Source organism: Zeus faber, assembly GCF_960531495.2.
Source record: "Zeus faber genome assembly, chromosome: 1".
NCBI lineage: Eukaryota > Metazoa > Chordata > Actinopteri > Zeiformes > Zeidae > Zeus > Zeus faber.
The window spans coordinates 51,810,474-51,834,207 of record NC_137193.1 but is presented as its reverse complement, the minus strand read 5'-3'; the positions used below and the strand labels follow the sequence as shown (position 1 = coordinate 51,834,207).

The window sequence follows — 23,734 nt, the reverse complement described above, 5'->3', positions numbered from 1 at the left end:
CTGACTGACCCCTGAGCAGTGCGGTGTGTGTGTCGGGGGGTCGTCTCCGTGCTTACCTGCGGCGGCCCTGACCGGGGTTTTGGGGGAGTCCATGGTCTCGCGGTGGATGGACTTCGGCCTGGCGCGCCGCTGCTTGGCGCCCACTGACGACCGTGGCTTGATCACGGTGTCCATGTCCTCCATCAGCTTCAGCTGCTTCCTCCTCAGGTATTCCTGCTTGATGAACTGCTTCCGGGCCTTGTCCTCCTCCTTCCGGATGCGCTCCTCCTCTGCTTTGAGGCTGAATGGGTGAGTGTAATTATTAGGGTGCTTGCTATAATTTGTATGGTACTGGTATTGTGGTACTACTTGTTATGTTATAATATTGTATATCTATTTTCCATATTTTTGTCATTCTATACAGCCTGTGAGGAGAAGAACTCAACATCTGGTGTTATTTGACAAAAATGTGAGTCCAGGAGACGGGGGGACTACCCACACTTTTGACATGGACGTCATTTCGAAATGTGTCAAGCCTGTTTCTAAATAAGGAAGAAATATGTTGGCAAGCACTCCCGTTCACAAAACAATCGGTTTGGTCGCGCTTTGGTAGCTCTGTTACGTGTATGTTTATAGGCCGTCACAAACACCTATAGGTTTGTGACGTAAATTGAGCACTGAACAATGAAGAATGTTTTCTCATCCTTTAGGTCCTGAACACAAACTGTAACTGATACAGTTTATGTGCCAATCACTCATAAACGCTGTTACAAAAAAAATACGCTATGTACAGTATATAATATACTATACCAGCATAATATAGCATGTTATACCACACTATAGCATATTTCATATTGCTATATATTATTTGTACTTTACTTTAGCATAAATGCCCGATGTCTTATCTTATCTAATCTTATAATGAACACGACACATCCTGTCAAAAAGGTTAAGCGTCTGATTTCTTTTTACGTGTTTCTTTCAACCCACCGAGCTTCCTCCCTCTTCTGCTCCGAATCGGCCTCCAGCTGCATCTTCCTGAGTTGGCTCTCCTTCTCCCTCCTCATCCTCTTCTCCAGCAGCGCTGCTCTCTTTTGGGCCATGTTGTCCTCTGCCTTGCCCCCCTCCTGAAAAAAATAAAACAGTCAGGAACATGGAATAATTAGATGTATTTTGATTTCACATAGACTGTTATGTGTAATGGTGCTAAAATTAACTTTAAAATTACTATTCCCTGATGTACTGATATATTAAACTGCACCCTCTCTTATAGCAAAAAGGGTAATTCAATAAACCTTAACTTCCCTCAAAGGAAGCAATGGCTCAGGTGTGAGCAGTTTGTGTTAGATATCAACCACGGTATGATATTGGAAAGGGAATTACGGCTTCACCACAGAAGTCAAGTCACAATCTAGCAATAAGAATCATGATTATTTTTCACCTCTGGCTCTGGCAATGCTGGCTGATTTAAAAAGAAATTGCTTTGTTTAATTTTGATCATTAAGATTTAATGTGAAAACCCTGTGCACTCCGTTCAGCCCCCGCTATCTAGTTCAACATGACTTCAACTCCACTTCTCCATAGCTGTACTTAAATTATTCACAAAAGCCCTACTTTTCTGACCTAGATCACAGCCTAGCTAGACCTATAAAACAAAAGTGATGACGTTTTCCTTAAAGGTACTTGTGAAAAACTCACTTTTGCAGTGCTTGTGTACATACATTAGGGTCTCTGATGGGACTACTAACATAGTTTTTGGTGGGCAGCCTTTGTCAGAAAACATGTGATTCAACAAGCCGTTCAGATTTGCCTCCCCCTCCTACATCAAGTACCTCCACCCACGGCATGAGAAATACCTTTGAGAAGGTGCGCCATTTGGTATGTCCCGTATAGTGGAGGACCCACCTTATTATGTCGAAGCTAAGAGCTAAGCATGGCCACGAAACTTTTGCTGAAATAGGAATGAATGACTGTTAGATCAACTCCCTCTTATCAACACTCTTAAATAATTGGAGAGGAACGTGAACCAGCTCCGGAGTAGGGCCTGGGGAGCAGCAGCTCATTTGCATTTAAAGCTACAGACACAGAAACAGCCCGTCAAGAGATGGACTGAAACAAAGAGGTCTGAGTGGTACTTTTAGAAAAACACTTCGAAAACATGTTTTGGGACCTCAGAGACCTACTAGCCTATCAACCACAACATAAAAAACACCACTAATAACCACAAATATTGTGTAGCTCCCTCTCGTGCTGCCAAAACAGCTCTGATCCGTCTAGGCATGGACTCCACAAGACCTCTGAAGGTGTCCTGTGGTATCTGGCACCAAAACGCTAGCAGCAGATCCTTGAAGTCCTGTAAGTTGTGAGTTGGGGGTCACAGATGCTCAATCGGATCGGACCTTAACCCCCGCCATCAACATGATGTAATGAAAACGTGATTCATCAGACAAGGCCACCTTCTTCCATTGCTCCATGGTCCATTTCTGATGCTCACATGTCCATGTAGGTGCTTTCAGTGGTGTACAGGGATCAGCATGAACACTCTGACCTGTCTGCAGATACGCAGCAAACTGAGATGCACTGTGTGTTCTGAGACCTTTGTATCATAGCAGCATTCACTTTTTCAGTAATTTGTGCTCCTGTAGGTCTACTGTGGGATCGGACCAGACGGGCTAGACTTCGCTCCCCACGCGCATCAATGAGCCCATCGGCGCCCATGACCCTGTTATCAGTTCACCGGTTGTCCTTCCTTGGACCACTTCTGGTAGGTACTAACCACTGCATACTGGGAACACCCCGCAAGACCTGTCGTTTTGGAGATGCTCTGACCCAGTCATCTAGCCATCACAATTTGGCCCTTGTCAAAGTGGCTCAGGTCCTTACGCTTGCCCATTTTACCTTCTTCCAACACATCAACTTCAAGAACTGACTGTTCACTTGCTGCCTAATATATGTATGCCTAATATGTAGTAAAATGGCGCCGCGCGAGTGGCAGCCTGTTATAGCAGCTCCTGCTCACTCATGCTTCTTTTAACTTAAGTTTTTAATTCTATTTTTTTTAAGTACTTTTTTGTGTGTAATTGTTTCTAAACACAGTTTGCACTAATGGAGGCCAAATTTGCACATTTTTCTCTGGTTCTTTTTCTTTTTTTAACTTATTAACTACCGAGTCGGGAGATTCCGTGCGCAGCACTATTGTTTACAGCGGGGATCAGCTGTTGGCCCTCCCAACACAGAGGTGCTGCCCCAGGAGAGACCCGATGTCCCCCGCGAGCTCAGGGGGAGGGAGCTGGGCTGGGACTCTGTGTCGTTCCCGGAGGAGACGCTACAGGCCCGTTCTCCCGTCTGTTATCATGGAGAATGTAAGATCTCTCCTCAACAAGATGGACGAGTAACAGCGCTGACCCGGCACCAGAGGGAAAATCGTGAGTGCAGCATCATGATGTTTACCGAGACATGGCTAACCACGCTAATTCCGGATGCGGCTGTTTCCCTGGACTGATTTCATCTGCTGCGGGCGGACAGGACAGTGGAGAGCGGTAAGTGGAAAGGAGGCAGGCTGGCTGTATTTGTTTATGATAGATGGTGTAAGCCCGGCACATCACCATCAAGGAAGAACATTGTTGTAAGGACATCGAGCTGTTAGCCGTTAGCATGAGGCCGAACTTTCTCCCGAGGGAATTTTCGCTGCGTATGTGCCCCCCTCTGCTAACGCCGAAGCGGCCACTGATGTCCTGCACTCAGCTGTAAGCAGGCTGCAGACACAGCACCCACTTGCCCTCCTCCTCCTCATCTCTGGGGACTTTAATCATGTCTCTCCATCTTCCACTCTGCCCACTTTCTCCCAGTACGTGACATGCCACACCAGGGACAATAAAACACTGGACTTGTTATATGCCAACACCAAGGAGGCATATAACTCATCCCCCCTCCCCGCCCTGGGAAGATCAGATCACAACCTGGTTCATCTTCTGCCTGTGTACAAACCTCTCGTGCTCAGGCAACCAGTTGTGACCCGCACAGTGAAAAGGTGGTCTAAAGAGACTGAAGAGGCTCTGCAGGACTGCTTTGACTCTACTGTGTGGGAAGAAGTCTGTGCTCCTCATGGGGAGGACATCGACGGGCTCACTGACCGTATCACGGATTACATCAACTTCTGTGTGGGAAACACTGTACCTACCAGGAGTGTACAGTGTTTTTCCAACAGCAAACCCTGGATTACTTGAGACAAGCTACAGTGCCAAAACTGTTGTGTAAGTGTATTTATTGCTTTGTATTCATTATCTAGTATTATACTGTTGTAACTTAGGACTGATAGATTCACTCTGAACCCATCACTGTTAATTAATTAGCCATCAACAAAGGGTGTGACTTCTAGACTCTCCCCCAAATCGGTAAGTCCTTGTCTTTGTGTGGGCGTGCCAGCCGGGTGCAATCAGTCCGAGCACCAGAACAGCCCTCTTCAATCAGCGGTCATGCTACATTCACAGGGCTGTTACTAAAGCGTCAGCCCTGTGTGCAGCCGTTCTCGTGTGAAGACGGTATTGTGTAAAGACTTGCAAGTCTACCTGTGCAAGGAGATCGAACAAGGCAAACCTGTCTTGATTTTGTCACCTCAAACACATTGTGCAACTACTACACGGTCACACAATTTCAAGGTCACACAGAAAGCCTTGTTATAAAAAACGCCGATGCAATCTGGGTCACCTCAGGTCTCTGCAGCAAACATCATCTGCAAATACCTCCTTCTCTGTTGGCTTGTGGAACTGTCGATCTGCAGTTAACAAGGCCAACTTTATTTCTGGATATGCTAACCACCTCTCCTTGGAGCTCCTTGCTCTCACTTAGAGGTGGATTAAACCTCAAAATAGTGCAACCCCCTCAAGCCATATCACCGACTGTCACCCCAGCAATCACACATTTGATTAATTCTTCCCTCACTTCTGGCACATTCACCTCTTCAAAGTGGCTAGGGTAGCACCACTGCTCAAAAAACCTTCACTCGATCCCACTCGAGTGGAAAATTATCGGCCGGTCTCACTCCTCCCATTCCTTTCCAAAACTATTGAGAGGGCAGTCTCTAGACAGGTTACAGAATTCCTGTCAAGAAACAACCTTCTTGATCCACTTCAATCTGGCTTCAAAACCTGTCTACTCCACTTCAATCTGGCTTCAAAAGCGGACACTCCACTAAACCAATCCTGTTGTCTGTGAGGCCTAAACTGCTAGAGCTCCTGCCCAATCCTCGGTTCTCATTCTGCTAGACTTATCAGCTGCTTTTGACACTGTCAATCACAGCATTCTCCTGTCCATACTCTCAAGTATGGGTATCTCTGACAGTGCACTTTCCTGGTTCGAATCTTACTTTACTGGGCGTTCCTTCAGTGTGACATGGCAAGGCCAGTTGTCTGTGCCTCACCACCTCACCACAGGGGTGCCCCAAGGCTCTGTGCTGGGACCTCTCCTCTTTGCCATATACACCAACTCGCTGGGCCCGATCATCCGCTCGCATGGTTTTTCATATCACTGCTATGCGGACGATACTGAACTCTATCTGTCTTTCCTGCCTAATGACCCCACTGTCTCGATGCGGAGCTCGGATTGCCTCGCTGACATATCCACGTGGATGAAGGATTACTATCTTCAACCAAACTTGGCAAAAACAGAACTGTTGGTCTTCCCGGCCAAACAAGGTATTTATCACAACATTGATATCATAAATGAGTCTTTATCTTTTGCTCCTACCAAGGCTGCAAGGAATCTAGTTGTTATTATCGATGACCAACTGACATTCTCGGACCATGTTGCTGCCATCTCTTGGTCGTGCCGCTTCGCACTATTCAACATCCGAAAAGTCAGGCCGTACCTGACCCAATATGCCACTCAACTGCTGGTACAAACCTTGGTGATTTCCCGCCTCGACTACTGCAACGCTCTCTTAACAGGCTTGCCGGCTTGTGCGGTGAAGCCACTGCAGATGATACAGAATGCGGCGGTGCGACTGGTGCTCAACCAGCCAAAGAGGACACACGTTACTCTGCTGCTTATCGAGCTCCACTGCTTACCTGTAGCCACTCGCATCAAGTTCAAGTCTCTGATGCTTGCCTACAGAGTGATTGTTGGGAATGCTCCCACTTACTTAAATGCTCTTGTAAGAGGAGATATTACCCCCTGGATGCTGCGTTCGTCAAATGAGCGTCGCCTGGCTCTGCCGGCTGCCCAACCATGGCAATCCAGGCTATTCTCATTTGTAGTTTCATGTTGGTGGAACGAGCTGCCCAAAACCACCAGAGCAGGGGCCTCCCTCTCTGTCTTTAAGAAGCACTTGAAGACCCAGCTCTTCAGAGAGCACCTCCTCTCCTAACTTACAATATCTAAGCACTACTTAGCAGTATTTATTTATTGTTACACTAATGTTTCTATTGCAATGTAGCTTGAATGTTATTCTCCCTTGTATGTGACTTTGGATGAAAGCGTCTGCTAAATGACTAAATGTAAATGTAAATTACTCCGGATGTAAAGACTCTCCTCAAGGAGAAGAAAAGGCCTTTAAATCAGGAGACAAGGAGGAGCTGAAGGAGGTACAGAAACAGCTGAGGAGGAAGATCAAAGAGGGGAAGGACAATTACCGAAGAAATATGGAGGACCAGTTGCAGCAAAAGAACACCAGAGGAGTCTGGAAGGGCCTCAAAACCATCTCGGGCCACAACAAACCAGACTCCCAGGCTGTGGGAGATCAGAGGTGGGTGAATGATCTCAATTTGTTTTCTAATAGATTTGATCAGTCACCTACCCCTCCCCCGGCCTATTCACCTCGGCTGCTACCTCCGTCGTCTGCACCCCGGGTGTTCTGCCCCACCCCCCTTCCTTCAATACTCAGCTCACAGCCACCCCCCACTGCTTCTCCTACCAGAGACAACCCCCCCCCCCCCCCCCCCCCCATTCACAACCTCCACTCAGCCCCCCTGCTCCAATCTGTCCCTCACTACCATCCAGATGAGGAAAGAGCTCCGGGAGATGAAGGAGAGAAAGGCTGCATGTCCGGACGGCATCAGCGCCAGGATCCTGAAGACATGTGGAGACCATCTCTGTGGGATAGTGGTGCACATGTTCAACATGAGCCTGAAGCTGGGGAGAGTACCACAGCTGTGGAAGACCTCCTGCGTGGTACCGGTGCCGAAAATCCCGCACCCCAAGGACCTCAGCAGCTACAGGCCGGTGGCACTGACGTATCATCTCATGAAGACCCTGGAGAGGCTGGTCCTTGTGCATCTTGTGCTACCAGCCTGGCATCGGGGTAGACGCCGCCGTCATCTTCCTGCTACATCGAGCTCTCTCTCACCTGGAGAAGCCTAGGAGCACTGTGAGGATCATGTTCTTTGATTTCGCAAGTGCTTTCAACACCATTCAGCCTGTGCTTCTGAGCGACAAGCTGCAGCACACAGGGGTGGACCATCATCTGTCTTCCTGGATCCTGGACTACCTCACGGACCGGCCACAGTACGTGAGGTCTCAGAGCTGCGAGTGTGACATGGTCATCTGCAGCACGGGGGCCCCCGAAGGAACGGTCTTGGCACCTTTCCTCTTCACCCTCTATACTGCAGACTTTATGTACAGCTCAACCAGCTGTCACCTGCAGAAGTTCTCTGACAACTCTGCACCATTGATTTTGTGGACTGGTGCCAGCGGTTCCACCTCCAGATCAATACGGGGAAAACCAAAGAGCTGGTGGTGGATTTTCCACAGGTGCAGACACTCCCCCCGACATCGGTGAACATACAGGGAATGGATATTTACATCGTGGAATCTTACAAGTACATGGGTGTTCACCTGAACAATAAACTGGACTGGACTAATCACATACATAAGAACGGTTAGAGCAGACTCTATCTGCTTAGAAGACTTAGGTCCTTAAGAGTGCAGGGGGCTCTCCTGAGGACCTTCTTCAACACCGTGGTGGCATCGGCCATCTTTTATGGAGTGGTCTGCTTGGGCAACAGCCTCACCACAGATGACAGGAAGAGACTTGACAAACTGATCAAGAAGGCCAGCTCGGTCCTGGGGGGCCCCCTGGACCCAGTGCAGGTGGTGGGAGAAAGGAGGATGATGGCTAAGCTGTCATCCATGATGGAGAACGAATCCCACCCCATGCATAACACTCTGATGGCACTGGAGAGCTCCTTCAGCAATAGGCTGCTTCACCCAAAGTGTGGGAAGGAATGCTATCGCAGGTCCTTCCTTCCTGCGGCTGTCAGACAGTACACGCACACGCACACGCACACACACACACACAAACTCTGAAAGAATCCAAGTTCAATCTTTTTATGTTAAAAAAAGAAAAGAAAAAAAGAAAGTGCAATCCCTGATGTGCAATGTGTCAAGATATGTGCAATACACTTAGTACTATCTGGTTCCTATTTATGGTGATTTTTTAATTTGTATGTTTCTATATATTCTATATTGTTTATAGTGTTTACTTGATATGCTCTTTATTTTCTGCTGTCCCCTTTTTGCTGCTGGAACGATGTAAATTTCCCTGTTGTGGGACTAATAAAGGTTTATCTTATCTTATCTTATCTTATATATCCAACCCCTTGACAGGTGCCACTGGAATGAGATGATCCATGTTATTCACTTCACCTGTCAGTGGTTTTAATGTTGTGGTTGATCTGTGGATATTAACTTGTTGAAAAGGAGTATAATATGTGACCTTTAAAAGGCCCATTTTACTTTTAGAGACAGGATCGATTCTTAAGAAAACAAACATGGCTACCAAAAAAACAGAACAGCACAATAACTGGGACACAGGGTCATTGTTATTATCATTTGGTTATTGAAGTTCTATCTCTTGTCTTGGTTGTTACGGCAAAACAAAATGATGCATTTGGTTTGCATTCCAGTCTACTCTATTTAGTGAAAGAAAACAAATAAAAGAACAACGTGCTTGCTTTGATCAACTATATCATATTATTTCCAAGGGCTTTAATGCATGATCAGAATGAATAGAATGTGACATTGGTGAGCGCCACTGCTGATTGCCTCTCGGCTGAAAGTTAGAGGGCGAGTCACACGAGAGAGGAAAGGAGAGGAATACAGAGGATTTCAAGTGGAGCGCTCCAGTAGATAACGATCGTATAGGATTCAGTGCGGTACCAGGGTTTTGGTACACATCCTTATAAACATCCCACACATGATTCAGTGCGTGCAGGGAGAGGAGGGGCTCCTGCTCTGTTCTGTGTTAGTGAGAGAGAGCACAAGCGAGCGAGAGACAGAGGGAAGGAGGGCTGAGTGCATCAATGCCCTGTGCGCAGCTCTGCAATGAAATACGATTTTACCCATTTCAAATAGTAAAAATAATAGAAAATCAATATGTGGCGGTCAATGGTGATGTTGTGGCGGGTCGCCACAAATAAATCAATGTATGGGAAACACTGCTAGAAACAACAACCTTGTGGGTGTACAGTAACTACACTACATGATAAACTTTCCTAAATATAATGACCATCCATAAATTAAATAATGGTATCGCCATTTTGAGAATCAATATGGCACCAAAAAACATTCAAATTGAGAATCTGGTTTCGCATTCTTGTATAAATATTTTCTTAAAATCCTAGTAAATGTAAACAATTTATATTCAATAAAGAATGTTAAGTTATCTGTTCAACAGTGAAATACAGGTATGTCCAAATGTTTCTGTCCAGCAGACTGACCCGGTTAAATACGATCTGTCCATTAGAATAAATTATATGGATGCCTGTGTCTCCAAAGAATACGTATTAAATGGAAATGCGCCCAAAAAATATGTAAATAACACAATACCTTGAAGAAGAAGCCACGGCACATATTCTGGTCGTCATCCAGGCTTTCCATGCAGTCCTGCTGCTTCTCCCAGCCTTCCTCCAGGACCTGGTCCTCTGGGAAATTCATCACTGACAGAGGAACCTCAATCAAACTGCTCTTGGCCTGGCCCAACTGGGGATGGCTCTCTGTGGGCGTCACTGTGAAGCTCTCCATCACTGGATGGGACAGAACCTCAGAGACTGAGGTGTCAACTGTCGGTTTAAGATCTGTTAGCGGCTTCTCATATCGGTCATACATGTCATTGAGGGCCAGCTGGCTTTGGATTACCATATCCTGGGTTTCATTATCTGATTGTTCTGCTTTTTTCTGCTGGTTGCAGTCTCTGGCAGGAGAGCTGGGGGGTGAGCCGGCGGCGCTAATGCTGGCACTCTCCCTATCTGGGGAGAGGAAGGGGTCGATCTCATGGTTCCCATCCCCATCTGGGAGGGCGCTCTCTGGCTTAGCATTTGTTGGTTTCTCTCCCATGTAAACAAAGGAGCTTGCCAGGGGTTGGCAGGGAGAGAACCTCCGTAGCCTGGGGATGCTGTCGACAGATTGCGGAGCAGTGAGGACTCGATTGTAAGGGGCCAGTTTTAGCTCGCTGGGTCGAGCTGTGCGGGGATTACGGGAATGAAAGGAGGCCGATTTGCGTTTCATGCTAGTTGGGGAGCGATGGGTAGAATGAGGGGAGTCGGCGGGAGATGAGGGTCCAGAGGATCGAGTCACAGCCCCAACCCGGGACTGTTTCTGTGGGGAAGGGTTCGTGTGCGGAGGAGGGATGACCCAGGCTTGCTGTTGCTCCCTCATGGCCATAATAACATCCTGCTGCTGGGCCAATCGCTGCATCTCAGTCTGCAGGAAGGCCAAGGAGTGGTTCAGTTTTTCAATGGAGCGCGTGTACTCTGCGAGGTCCACTTCAGTGGGCTGGCCTGTGCTTGGCCCACCCTCCTCTCCTCCTCCAGGTGACTTCAGCCAACGGGAGTTTGCGCTGCCTTGCTCAGCCCCGTCGGGTGTGTCCGCCTTGCTCCTCCTAATTCCAAGGCTGGGACTTGAGATTCCTGCCTTGCTGTCGTCCTCAGTCCTCCCCGTTTCCTCCTCGGCCACACTCGCAGCCCCATCCCCTCTTCTCTTGACCACGTTGAGAAATGCTGATCGCCCCATCCGTTGGCGATGCCTTGAAAATGCAGCCTCCACTTTCTTCTTCTGCGCTTCGATGGCCTTACGTTTCTCCTCTAAACGCATCCTGAGCTGCACCATTTCAGTAGCCATGGCCTGGGCGGGGTCATTGGGTGGCAGTTGCACAGGTGTGGTTGGGGTTTTATTGGTGATGGGCAGGGTAACATGTTGACGGACAGGGCTATGCTCGGGGGTGGGGGCCCAAGAGACTGACAGTGGAAGGCCAAACTCTGAGCCCTCTGGGGTGGTCTTCAGGGAGCTTCCACCTCCAATACTGTCCCTCCCTGAGTCTGGTGCCGTGGGGTTGAGCTTCTTCATCTTCTGCTCAGCAAAGCTGGTCATCTTCACTTCAGTAGGGGACTTGCTGTGAGCACTTGGGCTAGGGCTTGGCGTGTCCATGTCCAGCTCTATGTTAACAGAGCAGTCTTTCAGCGAGGAGTCCTCATCCAGCATGTCTTCTGTGCGCACGTGGATTCCTGTATCCACCTCGGTTGTGTCCGATGGGGTCAGAGGTCCTTTGGAGTCTGACTCAGAAAGTGGCTCCAGTCCGCTTGCTCCCCCAGGCCCACGGCCCTGGCTGTGCAGAAAAAACCCGTTGTTGACCCCCTCTGTCATAGGCCTGCTGGTGCTGATGATCTGCAGGGCCTCCTCCATGGAGGGCGTGTTTGCGTTCCCTGTGCCGTTCCCGTGCCCATTGGGGTAGGCCCGGCCAATGGGGCGCCTGTCTGCTTCTGCCCCTGCCAGGCTGTCAGAGCAGCCCTCCTCTTCTATGCCAACACTCTGGCCGCTGACGGGCTGGAAGGACAAGTTGCGCTTCATCCCGTGAGACATGTGGTGGACCTTGAAGCCAGAACCGTCGTCAGTGCTAGCGGACCTGATCATGCCGTGAGTGGAAGATCCAGCGACGGACAGAGAGTTGTCTTTGTCAAAGGGGATGTCAAAAGACACACCGTAAGGCCCAGATCTGAGGAGACAACCAAAAGAAAAGATGGACATAAAATTTGGCAACATAAAAATTTGATTTTTTTATTCATTAAAATGGGATTTTTATTATGGAATTAAGTCAGGAATCTAATAGGGAATTGAAAGGAACTAACCAAATATAAGAAATCTGTAGGTAGCAGCATATTCTGTTAAAGACTTATATATATTATAAAAATATTTTATATATATTTTGAGACAGCTACATCCGGATGTACCTCTCCCCAAATAAATATGTATGTTCATTTTATCTATTATTGGAGGCAAACATTTTTAGACCTTGTATACTCAAATTTAAAATTCAAACACAATTCAAGGCTCAATGTAGTTAATCCTTTCAGCAGAGAGCACTGACCTTTTCTCTTTGGGCCAAGTTCCAATGTTTCCATCTACAAAGGACATTGAGGTTGATCTCTTGATTTCACCTAGACATCACAACACAACATTAGAACCAAAGGCTGCACTTTGCAAATGGGAAAGATATTTAGAGGAGGAAGAGAACAAAGTTACCTGAATTTCGAGGTTGAGGACGGAGGGGCAAACTAAAGAGAGACAGAGATAGAAAGAAAAAAATGTAAGAGGCAAGAAATTTTTCTTAAATATGTGTACAAAATAGGCCAAATATAGCAAATAACAACATTCACATATTCATACACCACCAACCGGACAGCACCTGAACAAGAGTGACATTGAGTGAATTGCTTTTCTCGAGGGAACACAGCAGTGATTGAGGGAATTCAGCGTAGTTATATATCATTTTCCTATTCAAATATTCCATGGCACTTCAGGATTTTTTTTTTTTTTTAACCAAATAGAGCACATAGTTATTATTAGCGTAAAAGGAAAGCAGAGCATAATGTTTGAAAACAAGCCATCATAGATGTGACAAACCTGGGTCTCTCAGGACTCGGGGGCCTTTCCATGAAGCTCCTCTTTGTTGCCTTTGAGATGGGGACCGCCGGCATACTCTTCAACAAGGACGAGGTTCCTGGAGTCAAAATATAGGAAACCCTCAACAATGGCTTGTCAAAATTGCATAAAATCCTCAAATCTTCACCCTACAGCTACTACTTGTATAAATGCAAATGTTCTTTTTTACTTCGTAGACTACATAGACTCACCAGTGCATTTGTTGTCCAGAGTCCTTGGTTTGACGAAAGACGGCTTGACCACCTCAAACCACTCGAACAACTCTGCCACAAAAACCAGGTAGTTGTTCTGAGGAGAATGGCAGAGGAGGAGACATTTGGTTGGCATTTAGAAGACAAGAGATCTGTCTCTTGTCAAAAGTCGCTTGAATAAAACACCTTTCATGCAGGGATTGGAATGATGATTGATTTGTTTGAGTGCATGTAGTCTCCCCATTCCTCCACAAGATGTCTCCGTCATGCTGAATTTAACTGCCACTTTACATATTAAGGGTACCTCTAGTAGCATCAAGGGTCAATAAGCATTTTATGACACCGAAGGACACCTTTTTTTTTATACTTTCCATCATTAGCATACAATAATCTGCCTGACCTGAATTACATTTGTGCTGAATGTGACAAACGCGCTGGGAATACAGGTCAAGGTACAGTAGGAGGCTCACGCTGTCTCAGTACACCTACTCCGCTGCAGAAAATATTCACTCACTTCTTCCGACATTTAAAAGGTTAGTCTATCAAAGTGGCGTGGTTATTGAATTCGTTTTCATTTGTTTTTGGCATTTCAAAGAGTCAGACAAAAAAAAGTCTGCTAAATTAAAACAGGTGCAACGTTATTGTAGGAGGCTCTGCAATGATTCTTGACTCGTTAAATGAAATTGCATCAAACAAAAGGAGGCAATCTAACTCCTCTGCATGTTCGGCCCACTGTTGAAAAGCCGATTTAAATTCATGACTACACCAGGAACAAAAGAAACACATTAAGCATGATGATCCGTCAAAGACTGATACAGCAGGCACGCGGCAAAGAAAGTGAGCTAATTGCACCACATGGTATAACCAGGCAAGGTTGGCAGTTTTCCTTGTGTTACCCTCCTCGCCCACACACTGGTGGTACTCTGTCACGAATGCGCGCACGCATGCATGCACGCACACACACCCACAGTATGTGTGTCGTGTTGCAGTGCATCAGTAATGACCTTGAGGAAGCAGTCTTTTGGTCCCGAGGTCTAGACAAAAACCATGCTTCCTGGCTCAGCTCTAAAACGAAGTGAATGATTCACCTTCTCAGCACTCTCTCCCTCTCCCCTCTCCATCTCTCCTCCACCACCTCGACAGCAGAGGAAGCTAACAAGTTCATAGCCGGCTCCCCTGCTGCTGCTGCAGCATTTTTGAAATGTTTGCAGAGTTGATGTTTTCATTGTACAGCTCACTATTATGCAGAATTGCAATACTTTGTGAAACAGTTTACCCAGTCATAGAACAAAGGCATGTTACACACATTCTGTCGTCCACGTGGAATAATCATTTCAGCAATCAAGCAATGAGACTTTGATAGATTCACCACTACAGTGTATACATTATACCATCGGATGCACACACACTTCTATACATCAAGGCAACATTTACCTTGCAAAACACAGCTTTAACCTGTGAATTAATAACTCCAAGGGTGAAAAAACTAAGATAGCTACCTCTTGTTTTGTTCAGTATAGGAGCTATTCCTCTGTTTGCAAGATGGACAGAAAGAGAAAGAGAAAGAGAGAGAGAGAGATCTAGCCCAGATGGCATAGTGGCAGGAGATCAGCCTCTCCTCTACACCCATCTGCCCATCCAACTACCTTACTGACATACCAGGTGGGAGATTCAGCTTTTAATACCACACACACACACACACACACACACAGACACACACACACACACACACACACACACACACACACACACACACACACACACACACACACACACACACACACACACACACACACACACACACACACACACACACACACACACACACACACACACACAAACAAACAAAGCACCTACCATCCCACCAGTGCTGCTCTGTGGACCGGCATTATTAGCGCATGGGTTGCCAGGCCTGCTGTGTTTCCTGATCTGGGAGACTATAAAATCAGAGAGTGACAGACTGTGTCATTCTCAGGATGAAAACACAAAGGTGATTTGTGATTGGTGGCTGTGCCAACAAAGCTGGGAGGTGGAGCACCAGAGACGGGGGTGGTAATCCACTCAGCAAAGGCGGTCACAGAATGCCCCACCCCCCTTTAGATCACTTGCGGACAGACCACACACACACACACACACACACACACACACACACACACACACACACACACACACACACACACACACACACACACACACACACACACACACACACACACACACACACACACACACACACACACACACACTTCTAGAGGCCAGTGATGTCATTACAGTAATCATTTGGCCAACTAACGGGCTCATCCCGATCTAGATGCCACTTCTTACTTGATCTACTGATCGGAAGCATTTCCAAAGTTTCTGAAATAAAATTATATTATTATTACTATTATTTGCATCCTTTTTCCTAAATTATTGTTATTATTTTTATTTTTATTATTATTATTATTATTATTATTATTATTATTATTATGTTACTTTATCAGAGGACCGTCCTCATTATAATCTAGAAGGAATCTGCCTTGCTATCGAATATCGAATATTTATTTAGTACAAATATTTCAAAAACAATTTGTTTTTGGGGGAAAAAAAGAAACATTTCAGAAAAATGGCGAAGTCCGATCCTAGCCATGGCGTCTGCAAAGATGAGAAACTGAAACACATCCAGTCTCTACGGAGACAGGTCTTTATGTTTCTTAAAAAAGTCCCTCCGAACAATCTTTAATCGTCACACAGCACACCACACTACAACACATGAACGCACACATGCACATGCTTTGGATGGTGGCCGGTGAAATGAGGCCTCTGCGTTTAACCCATCCTGGCTTGTCCTTCCCCCGGGGGAACGAGCGGCCAGGGAGAGGTAGAGAAAGTTATTTCTTCAGGGGCAGAGAGTGGAGGGGACAGGTTGAAAATAATCACACTGATTTAATAACATTGGGTTCGGGTTACTGTGTCTGCTCCATCAGTGGAGGGCACAGAGGCCGTTCGGGTGGGGCGGGGAGATGGGAGGAGATGCACTGGTCTCTGAGAGTCAGGAAAAAAAACAAACCGATTCAGATATTTGCCAATCCGTGGCGGACAGATTGTCCAAACGATCGCATCTATACTGGACACAATGTACTAACTCTAAACCATTACGTACTGTATTCGTAACAGCCAGCGAATGTGGGAACAGACTCCATACGGAACTTTTCCGTAAAAAAAGGGCTTACGTGAGTTTAATACTAACGATAATGACAACACATTACAGGACTGGTTGGCTGTAAGATTCCACTGTTTTCATAGGGTAAATCTCAAGATAGAGGATGTTCTGCCGGCTGTAGATAAAACATCCCCCTGACTGAGAGCGATACTGAAGCTACAGTAGCTCATAAACAAAGAGTTCTAATTTCCTTCCTCAGAGGATCCACCAAAAACCTCCTGGCTGGCTTGAAAGCAAATGCTCGAGACAGCCCTACGCTCATAAAACATAATCTCTCCATGCCGGATCTCCAGCAGGTAAATTAGATCGGCGGCAAATTAATTAAAAGAAGAGCATTTTTAAATGGAAGGAGGCTTGACATGATTTAATAGGTTGGTGTCCACTTAGAACTAACGACAAACATTTGCATTCTAGGGATGTGGGGGTTGGGGGTAAAAACTGAAAAACTAAGACAACTGTTATTGGTGCTAATTGGCAAAGAAAATGCTCCTAATACACACCCCAAAGGTATGCTGAGTGGTTTACCCATTCATCCCAGTAATAAGTATGCAAGTCAGTTATTCCTCTACTCCTTTTAAGTGTTTGTGTAATTAACCAGCGGAGCTGCACTTGAAATCAATGTCTTTATTTTTCCATCTCTCTCTCCATCTTTTCTCAAGCTGTCAAATGGCGACACATTGGGCTTCAACGTGGTGTGTCTGGCAGCTTGCTTGTCTGACAGTCATCTTACCTGTCTGTCTGTCTGTCTGTCTGTCTGTCAGCTAGGCTGTCTCTCGGTCTGCCTGCTAGGCCTGGAATCTGGGTCAAGGTTACGCTGTGTAACCAGTGTTGTACTCACTTCTGTCAGGAGATTCACTCTGCTATAACACTGTCCTGATGGGATTTTTATCCCTTGCCAAATTAGCGAACGTTGCCGCAAGGAAGCAAATACTGCTCACACACACTCTATGGGGGGTGTTTGTGTGTGTGTGTGTGTGTGTGTGTGTGTGTGTGTGTGTGTGTGTGTGTGTGTGTGTGTGTGTGTGTGTGTGTGTGTGTGTGTGTGTGTGTGTGTGTGTGTGTGTGTGTGTGTGTGTGTGTGTGTGTGTGTGTGTTTTGGATCGGGTATAGTGGGGTACGTAGCAGGGCTTTGATATTTCAGAGCAATGTGCTTGTACTGCTGTGCCTCTGAGAACAGAAGAACCAACCTCATTGTCCATGAAGTCCAAACTTCTTTTATCCATGAAAATCCGCTACGTCAAAGCAGAAACCAGACTATTATTCCACTTATGAATCCAATGCTGGATCAATGCTGGGGAAAAACAAACAAAATCACCTTTAAATGTGTTTTTTCCCTCCTCCGCTTGGAAATAATACCAAACTATTTTCGTTCGACTTAACAACCTCAGAACAGATAAGGCCTCATGACCCTAGACCCAGACTGAGAACTGCAAACCAAAAATGGAAACGGTTTACAAAAACTGTTTTGTAAAAAAAAAAGTTGAGCACAGATCTCTTGATATTTGTGGTTAAACTAGGATATTTAAATCCATTATTTACTCAGGTTGTAGATATTTCCCTGGCTGGGTGGCAACCCAGCGGCATCTGGCAGCGGAACTGGTCAGCGTTCTTGTGGAATTTGAGAGAAATACAAACCGGAAGCATTAATATGTCTTATGAGGGTACATTTCAAACTAAATGGGATTTAGGAACTGCCAGGCAGCCAGACTTGTGATCCTGAAGAAATACACCTTCTAAGGCAGTTTTGCATAAAATGAATGGAATTAATGGAAGTGCATTTTCCATTTCTTATTTCTATATGTGACTGAAACGGGACTAATATAAAGATATTGTGGGGTCAGAAATGTGCTTCACTCACAGGAATACACTTGCTTTTGAATGAAGCACGTTTCCACAGATAGAGCCACAATTAGGTAAGGATACTGTACGGGTTAAAATGATACATCCTCGATAGGAGTTTGGGTTATTTTAGGGGATGAAAGTCTGTTAGGGAACTGTACAGAGCAGCACGCAGTCAACCATGAGACAAGCTGAATGGACAGTTGGGAGGAGTCGGAATGTTTAAATGCTTATGCAGCTTGTTCATGCATCAGCTGAAGACGGCATCAACACATCAAGATAAGGACGTGGGGATCAGTCATCACGCATCCCCCATCCTGTCAGCCACCATTTACATCCTAATGTTTGTTTAATATGAAGGGAAACCTCCATGAACGTTCACACCAAAGTTGGGCTAAGTTCCTGATGAAAAATGTCCAAAGGGATATGTGATAATAAACACATACTAGAGCTAAAACCACTTTTACATTAAAGGAAAGGAGAATTCAGAGAGAATTCCAGTACCACTTGACCTGAAATAATACTATCAACACTATCAAATGCTTCCAGGGCCCACCAATAACAGTTACCCGGTTGCCCCAGGCAACCAGATTTGGGCCATTGTGCCCCATCTTTTGCTGTCTGGTTGTCCCATTGTCAAACACTTTTCATATGTAAAAAAAAAAAAAAGAAAGCATGGCATACATCTGTATGCCATGCTGTATGTTTAGTTTTAACTTCCACCATGGAAAATGAGATAGATGCATAGAGATAGATAGATACTTTATTTACTTCAACAGAAGCCCTAAACAGAAGTCAAGGTGCAATTTTATTTAATATTCTTATTCTAACAGGCCATGACAGTTAAAATGATGTCTGTTTTGAAAGCAACATTTCACTCAAAATGCACTCACTTGATCTTTCACATCGACTGCTTTTACTGAACTCAAAACCAACAATGACAACAAAAGGTTAAGCACATGTCTCATTTATAAGTAATTCATTTTTTAAGAGGGCGCAATACAAACGGAACAGAAAGTGAATTAAGGGCCATATTTTTCATGTCTTTATTGCCACAGAAATTATGTTAAAAACAAAGAAAGTTGAAAGAGACAGTGAAGACAGTAAAATAGGAGGACTGAGGGGAGCAAACAAAGGTGCTCAGTGGGGCAGAGAGAATAAGAGGAGAGAATGAGCCACAGAGCAATAGAGAGACACAGAGACACCCAAAACAAAAATTGAATAGCAGCAAGGATAGAATGTATGTGAAAAAAAAAGTGAAGAAGATGAGGAAGAAACAGAGTGAGAAGGAGTGAAACAGCAATGTGGCGGACCAAGGGGTGTGGTCAAGCACCGGCTGCAGACGGCAGCATGGCTCCCTTTTCCCATGGCCGCCAAGCTGCCTTGAATCGAATCGAATAGGTCGATTCGGAGCAGGGAGCTTTCATCATGTTTGTTTGTCTTGCAGAGGAAATCGGCGCACAGGCTCGTCAGCCAACCAGGAGACAGAGCGGAATACCATTCCTCCTGCGCCTAGAATCATTATTCTTTATTATTTATACTTGTGGCCAGTGAGTCTTGTTGTCCATCTCGATAATAAAATACTCTCGCCACGTTGGCAAACCACGGCCAGAAAGACTCCGTCTCCCTCCCTAAACACCCACCTGTGGGCAGAGACTCCCACAAGCGACATCAGAAAATCGAAAAGATCTTTGAGAGACAAAACTTCGAGGCAGAATCCCAAAGAAAGTAAAATTGAGGGTTAAACAGAGAGCGGGCCTGCAACCGGGTGAGACCGTCAGTTTTTACGAGAGTCAGTTTCAAGATTTATTTATTCCAACTGCGTTCCATGACATGACTCATAGCTTTGGCAAGCACCAGCGCTCGCGCAGTTTGAAACCAAACCATCTGTTTCTCCCATTTACTGCAGAGCGACTGTCCTATGAACCATATGCTTTCAATTACTTCTCCGTTGTGCTTAATCTCATTTGAACACACAAGCCACAAATAAATCAACTCACAAAATGACTCTACTTCAAAATGTTTTATATATTGTACCCTCACTCAATAGCCTAACGCTATTGAGTTATTATTATATTACATTATATCATATCCCAATAATAAATGGGACTCCCTGATTAAAAAAATGTGTTATTTGGTGTTTCATTATCCACAGATTAAGCCTCCTCATAACCCAGGATAAAACCTTTGGCTAAAGGACACTCACTGTATTCAATATTTCTCTATAATAATTATGTTTGTTTTTTTAATACTACAATTTGGTTATATCTCAAAAGTTGGCACAACTCCCCTGGCACAATCTCCACATTAAACATTTGTTTTAGAATGATTTGGACTATTAAGTGGAAAAGCCTAAAACCCTACCTTGATGTTGGAGGAGGCGTACAGCATGTCCTCAAGCGTGAAGTGGCAGCAGCCGTCGAGGTTTTCCTTGCAGAAGTCCTGGATGAGCTGCAGGTTGTAGAGGCTGTCCGCCAGAGACATGTTATCCTTCAGACACACATCTGGGAGTGAGGAGGAGGAGGGAGCCATGACAGGGGTCAGGGGTCACACGGAGGGGGTCACAGAATAAACCAAACACCGGTCTGAAATTTCTAGATTTGTGCAAAGGTCCTGGACATAAATGGCACTTGATGGCGATTCCAATTCAACCAGACATCTCACTGGTGCTGGTAATGTGTTTTTTGGACAGGAGCACTATGAAATGCGTCGCAATGGAAAGTTCAGTGTTGTGAGCTCCTTTTGAGTCATGAAGGCATAAGGTGTCGACCAATCAGTAAAGCATGACTCGGGGACTGACCAATGAATTGGCCAATTATCACTGATATCATGGAGTAAAACAATGGCCAGTGATTGACCACTCACAGCCAAGAGAGAGATAACTTCATCAATGAATGGACCAAGTGATAATGTGTTCAATGAGAACACAAAGACAGATAATAGATTGTTTGATTTTGTGACTTTTTGTAACTTGTGTTTGGTTAGACCAAAGTTACATGCACTTGGTCCTGTATGTATTTGTGTTTACCAGGCACACACTTCATCAAAATGCTGATGTGATTAAGCATCACTTATTGTTCGCACTGAACTCTACCCTTATTAACAATTGACATCATGGTGGACTCACCAGGCGAACATTACTCCCACATTATCCATTGTAAAATGTGGTGTGGGGGTGGTGCGATTTAAGCAGGTACACCTGTCTTGGGTCTAGTTAATGGGGCCCAGGATCAGGGGTGGCTGTGCAGCTATTGCTCATCAGAGCAATCGATGAGCACAGATTAAATCACGCATCCTCATACACACATGGAAGGGGAGGCTTTGTCATGACACTGTTCCACCTGCTCCCGGCTTGTTACATCTTGCCACTCTCTTCAACAAAATGCTTTGTCTACATCATTGCCTGTGCGTGTGGCAGTTTCCCTGCCACACGCCGCCAAGTGGCTTTTCCCAGCCTCCCCAACTCAGGCAATGATGTGGAAGACAGACCATTTTGTTGTTTTGTAGAAGACAAGCGGATGGACAAACATTTGTACAAAAACAACTCCACCAACCAAAGACACACATCCAATTCTACTGTCATTTACCCGTACACACTTAAACCCTCATAACTTCACCCGCATCTGGCCCATAACCCAAACATCCATCAACCATATATCCATCACCCTCTCAAGCCCTACCGTCTAGCGGCAGCAACGTGGGGCAGTAGAAATGCAGCATGGCGCCCAGGGCCGAGCCGTCCGTGCTGTCCTTCATCAGGTTGTCCACAGGAGGGATCCAGGGCATCTGTTGGGCCGAGCTCTGCTCCTTCCTGTAGCGAGCCTGCAGTCAGTCAAATTAACACTGTTAGATTGACCATAACTGCACATGTACACACTACCAAACACATACACACCACCATAACTGTGCTGCAGTGTATCAGAGACGCAACGGTGGCCTGACTCTACTTGCTCATCTCCCCTCAAGAAATACAACTTAATTGTGCATGGAGGGTGAAACCTAAGTCGCCTTTTAATTTTTGTTGCATGACTAATGGATGATTAAGGCACTATCGATATCACTAGTTCCAGAGCGAACTCCAGATACATAGATAGACAGACAGATAGACAGATAGACAGATAGATAGACAGATAGATGGATAGACAGGAAAAAATAGACACCTTTTCTCAATAGGTGTTCTGATAATTAAACTCTTTTCCTCTAAGCCCAACATGCATCATTATTTATAGAGATTTTTCCAGATGTTTGAGCTTTCATAAAGAAGAATTGGTTTGCCAAAAAATTATGTAACTAAGCTCCACACACCTCCCAAACCATCATTTAACCCCTGCATATTCCATCTCCTGAACTTCATAGAAAGTTGTTAAAATTGCAATTTAGTCATCATTTGATATTTTATGATTACCATCACATACTCAGTAAGAATAGTCTGAATGGTTTGAGGAACAAAATGTTTTTCATTTCATTTAACGACTTGTATCACAAACCTTGACTATTTTCATACACATAAGTCATTCTAAATAATATTTCAAAACCTCTGCCGGATGAAAACATTTGTGATTATCAATTCATTCTGCAGTCCTGGCAGATTGTAAAACACTGTCAGTGCAGTACACCCTTTCAGGAGAGACGTGGGAACTTTCAGTCGTGCATTCTTACAGTTTACCAGTTAATCAGATGGACACAACACAAAAACAACCATCCCAAGTGCCTCTCAAAGTGCTGACGGGTGACACTGATGAAGAGCAGTTTGCGTGTGTGAGTGAAGTCACATGCGGACGCCTGTGTGGCAAAACAACCCTCTGACGGAGGAGAGGGAGGAAAAAGATCAAGTAAGAGACAGAGTGAGACAGAAGTGAAAAGGAGGTGTACCGGGAGGAAGGAAAGACAGGCAGGGAGTGAGAGAGATCGATGGTCATTAAGGACACACAGGTGAGGAGAGGGAGCGAAGCATTTAGAGACGACTTACAGGGACAAGCTTCATGTACCACTTGGTTGGAGACTGCAGCAGCACAGCAAAGGAGGGGGACAGAGAAAGGACACGTCAAGGACATTGTGGTTGGTTAGGCAGTTCTGGGGTTAAAGCACAGAAATAACAGCCTTCAGCGAGATTGGAGTCAGACGTAAAGTACGTTTGTGCATGCAAGATGGGGTAATAACAAACGACCATGCACGCACGCACGCACGCACGTGCACACGCACACGCACACGCACACACATAGTACATATACAGTACAGGACACTAGCTTGTAGAAGTCGTTACCAAGTTGGCTGCCAAGTGATGAGGATTCTTTATAATTATAATCCATACACAATCTTATATATTAAAATTGGTTGACAACGGGGCAACCAGACCGCCGATTATCAACATTATTCAAACGATTGCTGATAATGGACTAAATCTGGTGGTCCGGGGAGATTGGGCAACCATTATTGTCGGGCCCTAATATATATGCATGTACATACTGGATATATGTTTGTGTTCACATAATATATGTGTCATAATTTCAGCTTCTGCATCTTCCAGCTTACAAGTTAAAAACCCATAACAACCAGTAACAAGTCTGTAGACTTCGTAAGAGTTTCCTCATTA

At 45.4% G+C, this 23,734-nt stretch overlaps 1 protein-coding gene across 1 annotated transcript in view; it reads right to left on the bottom strand.

Annotated features, from left to right (window-relative positions):
- camsap2a (calmodulin regulated spectrin-associated protein family, member 2a) overlaps positions 1–23,734 on the bottom strand; it is a gene marked incomplete at both ends in the record, with an annotated part of 60,572 nt that overhangs the window by 5,279 nt on the left and 31,559 nt on the right. Inside the window, 10 exons of the mRNA XM_079997292.1 lie at positions 57–280; positions 970–1,106; positions 9,802–11,962; positions 12,335–12,404; positions 12,490–12,521; positions 12,871–12,967; positions 13,101–13,197; positions 20,506–20,645; positions 21,822–21,963; positions 23,111–23,143. Coding sequence (XP_079853418.1) covers positions 57–280; positions 970–1,106; positions 9,802–11,962; positions 12,335–12,404; positions 12,490–12,521; positions 12,871–12,967; positions 13,101–13,197; positions 20,506–20,645; positions 21,822–21,963; positions 23,111–23,143 — 3,133 coding nt within the window. The remainder of the gene's footprint in view (positions 1–56; positions 281–969; positions 1,107–9,801; positions 11,963–12,334; positions 12,405–12,489; positions 12,522–12,870; positions 12,968–13,100; positions 13,198–20,505; positions 20,646–21,821; positions 21,964–23,110; positions 23,144–23,734) is intronic.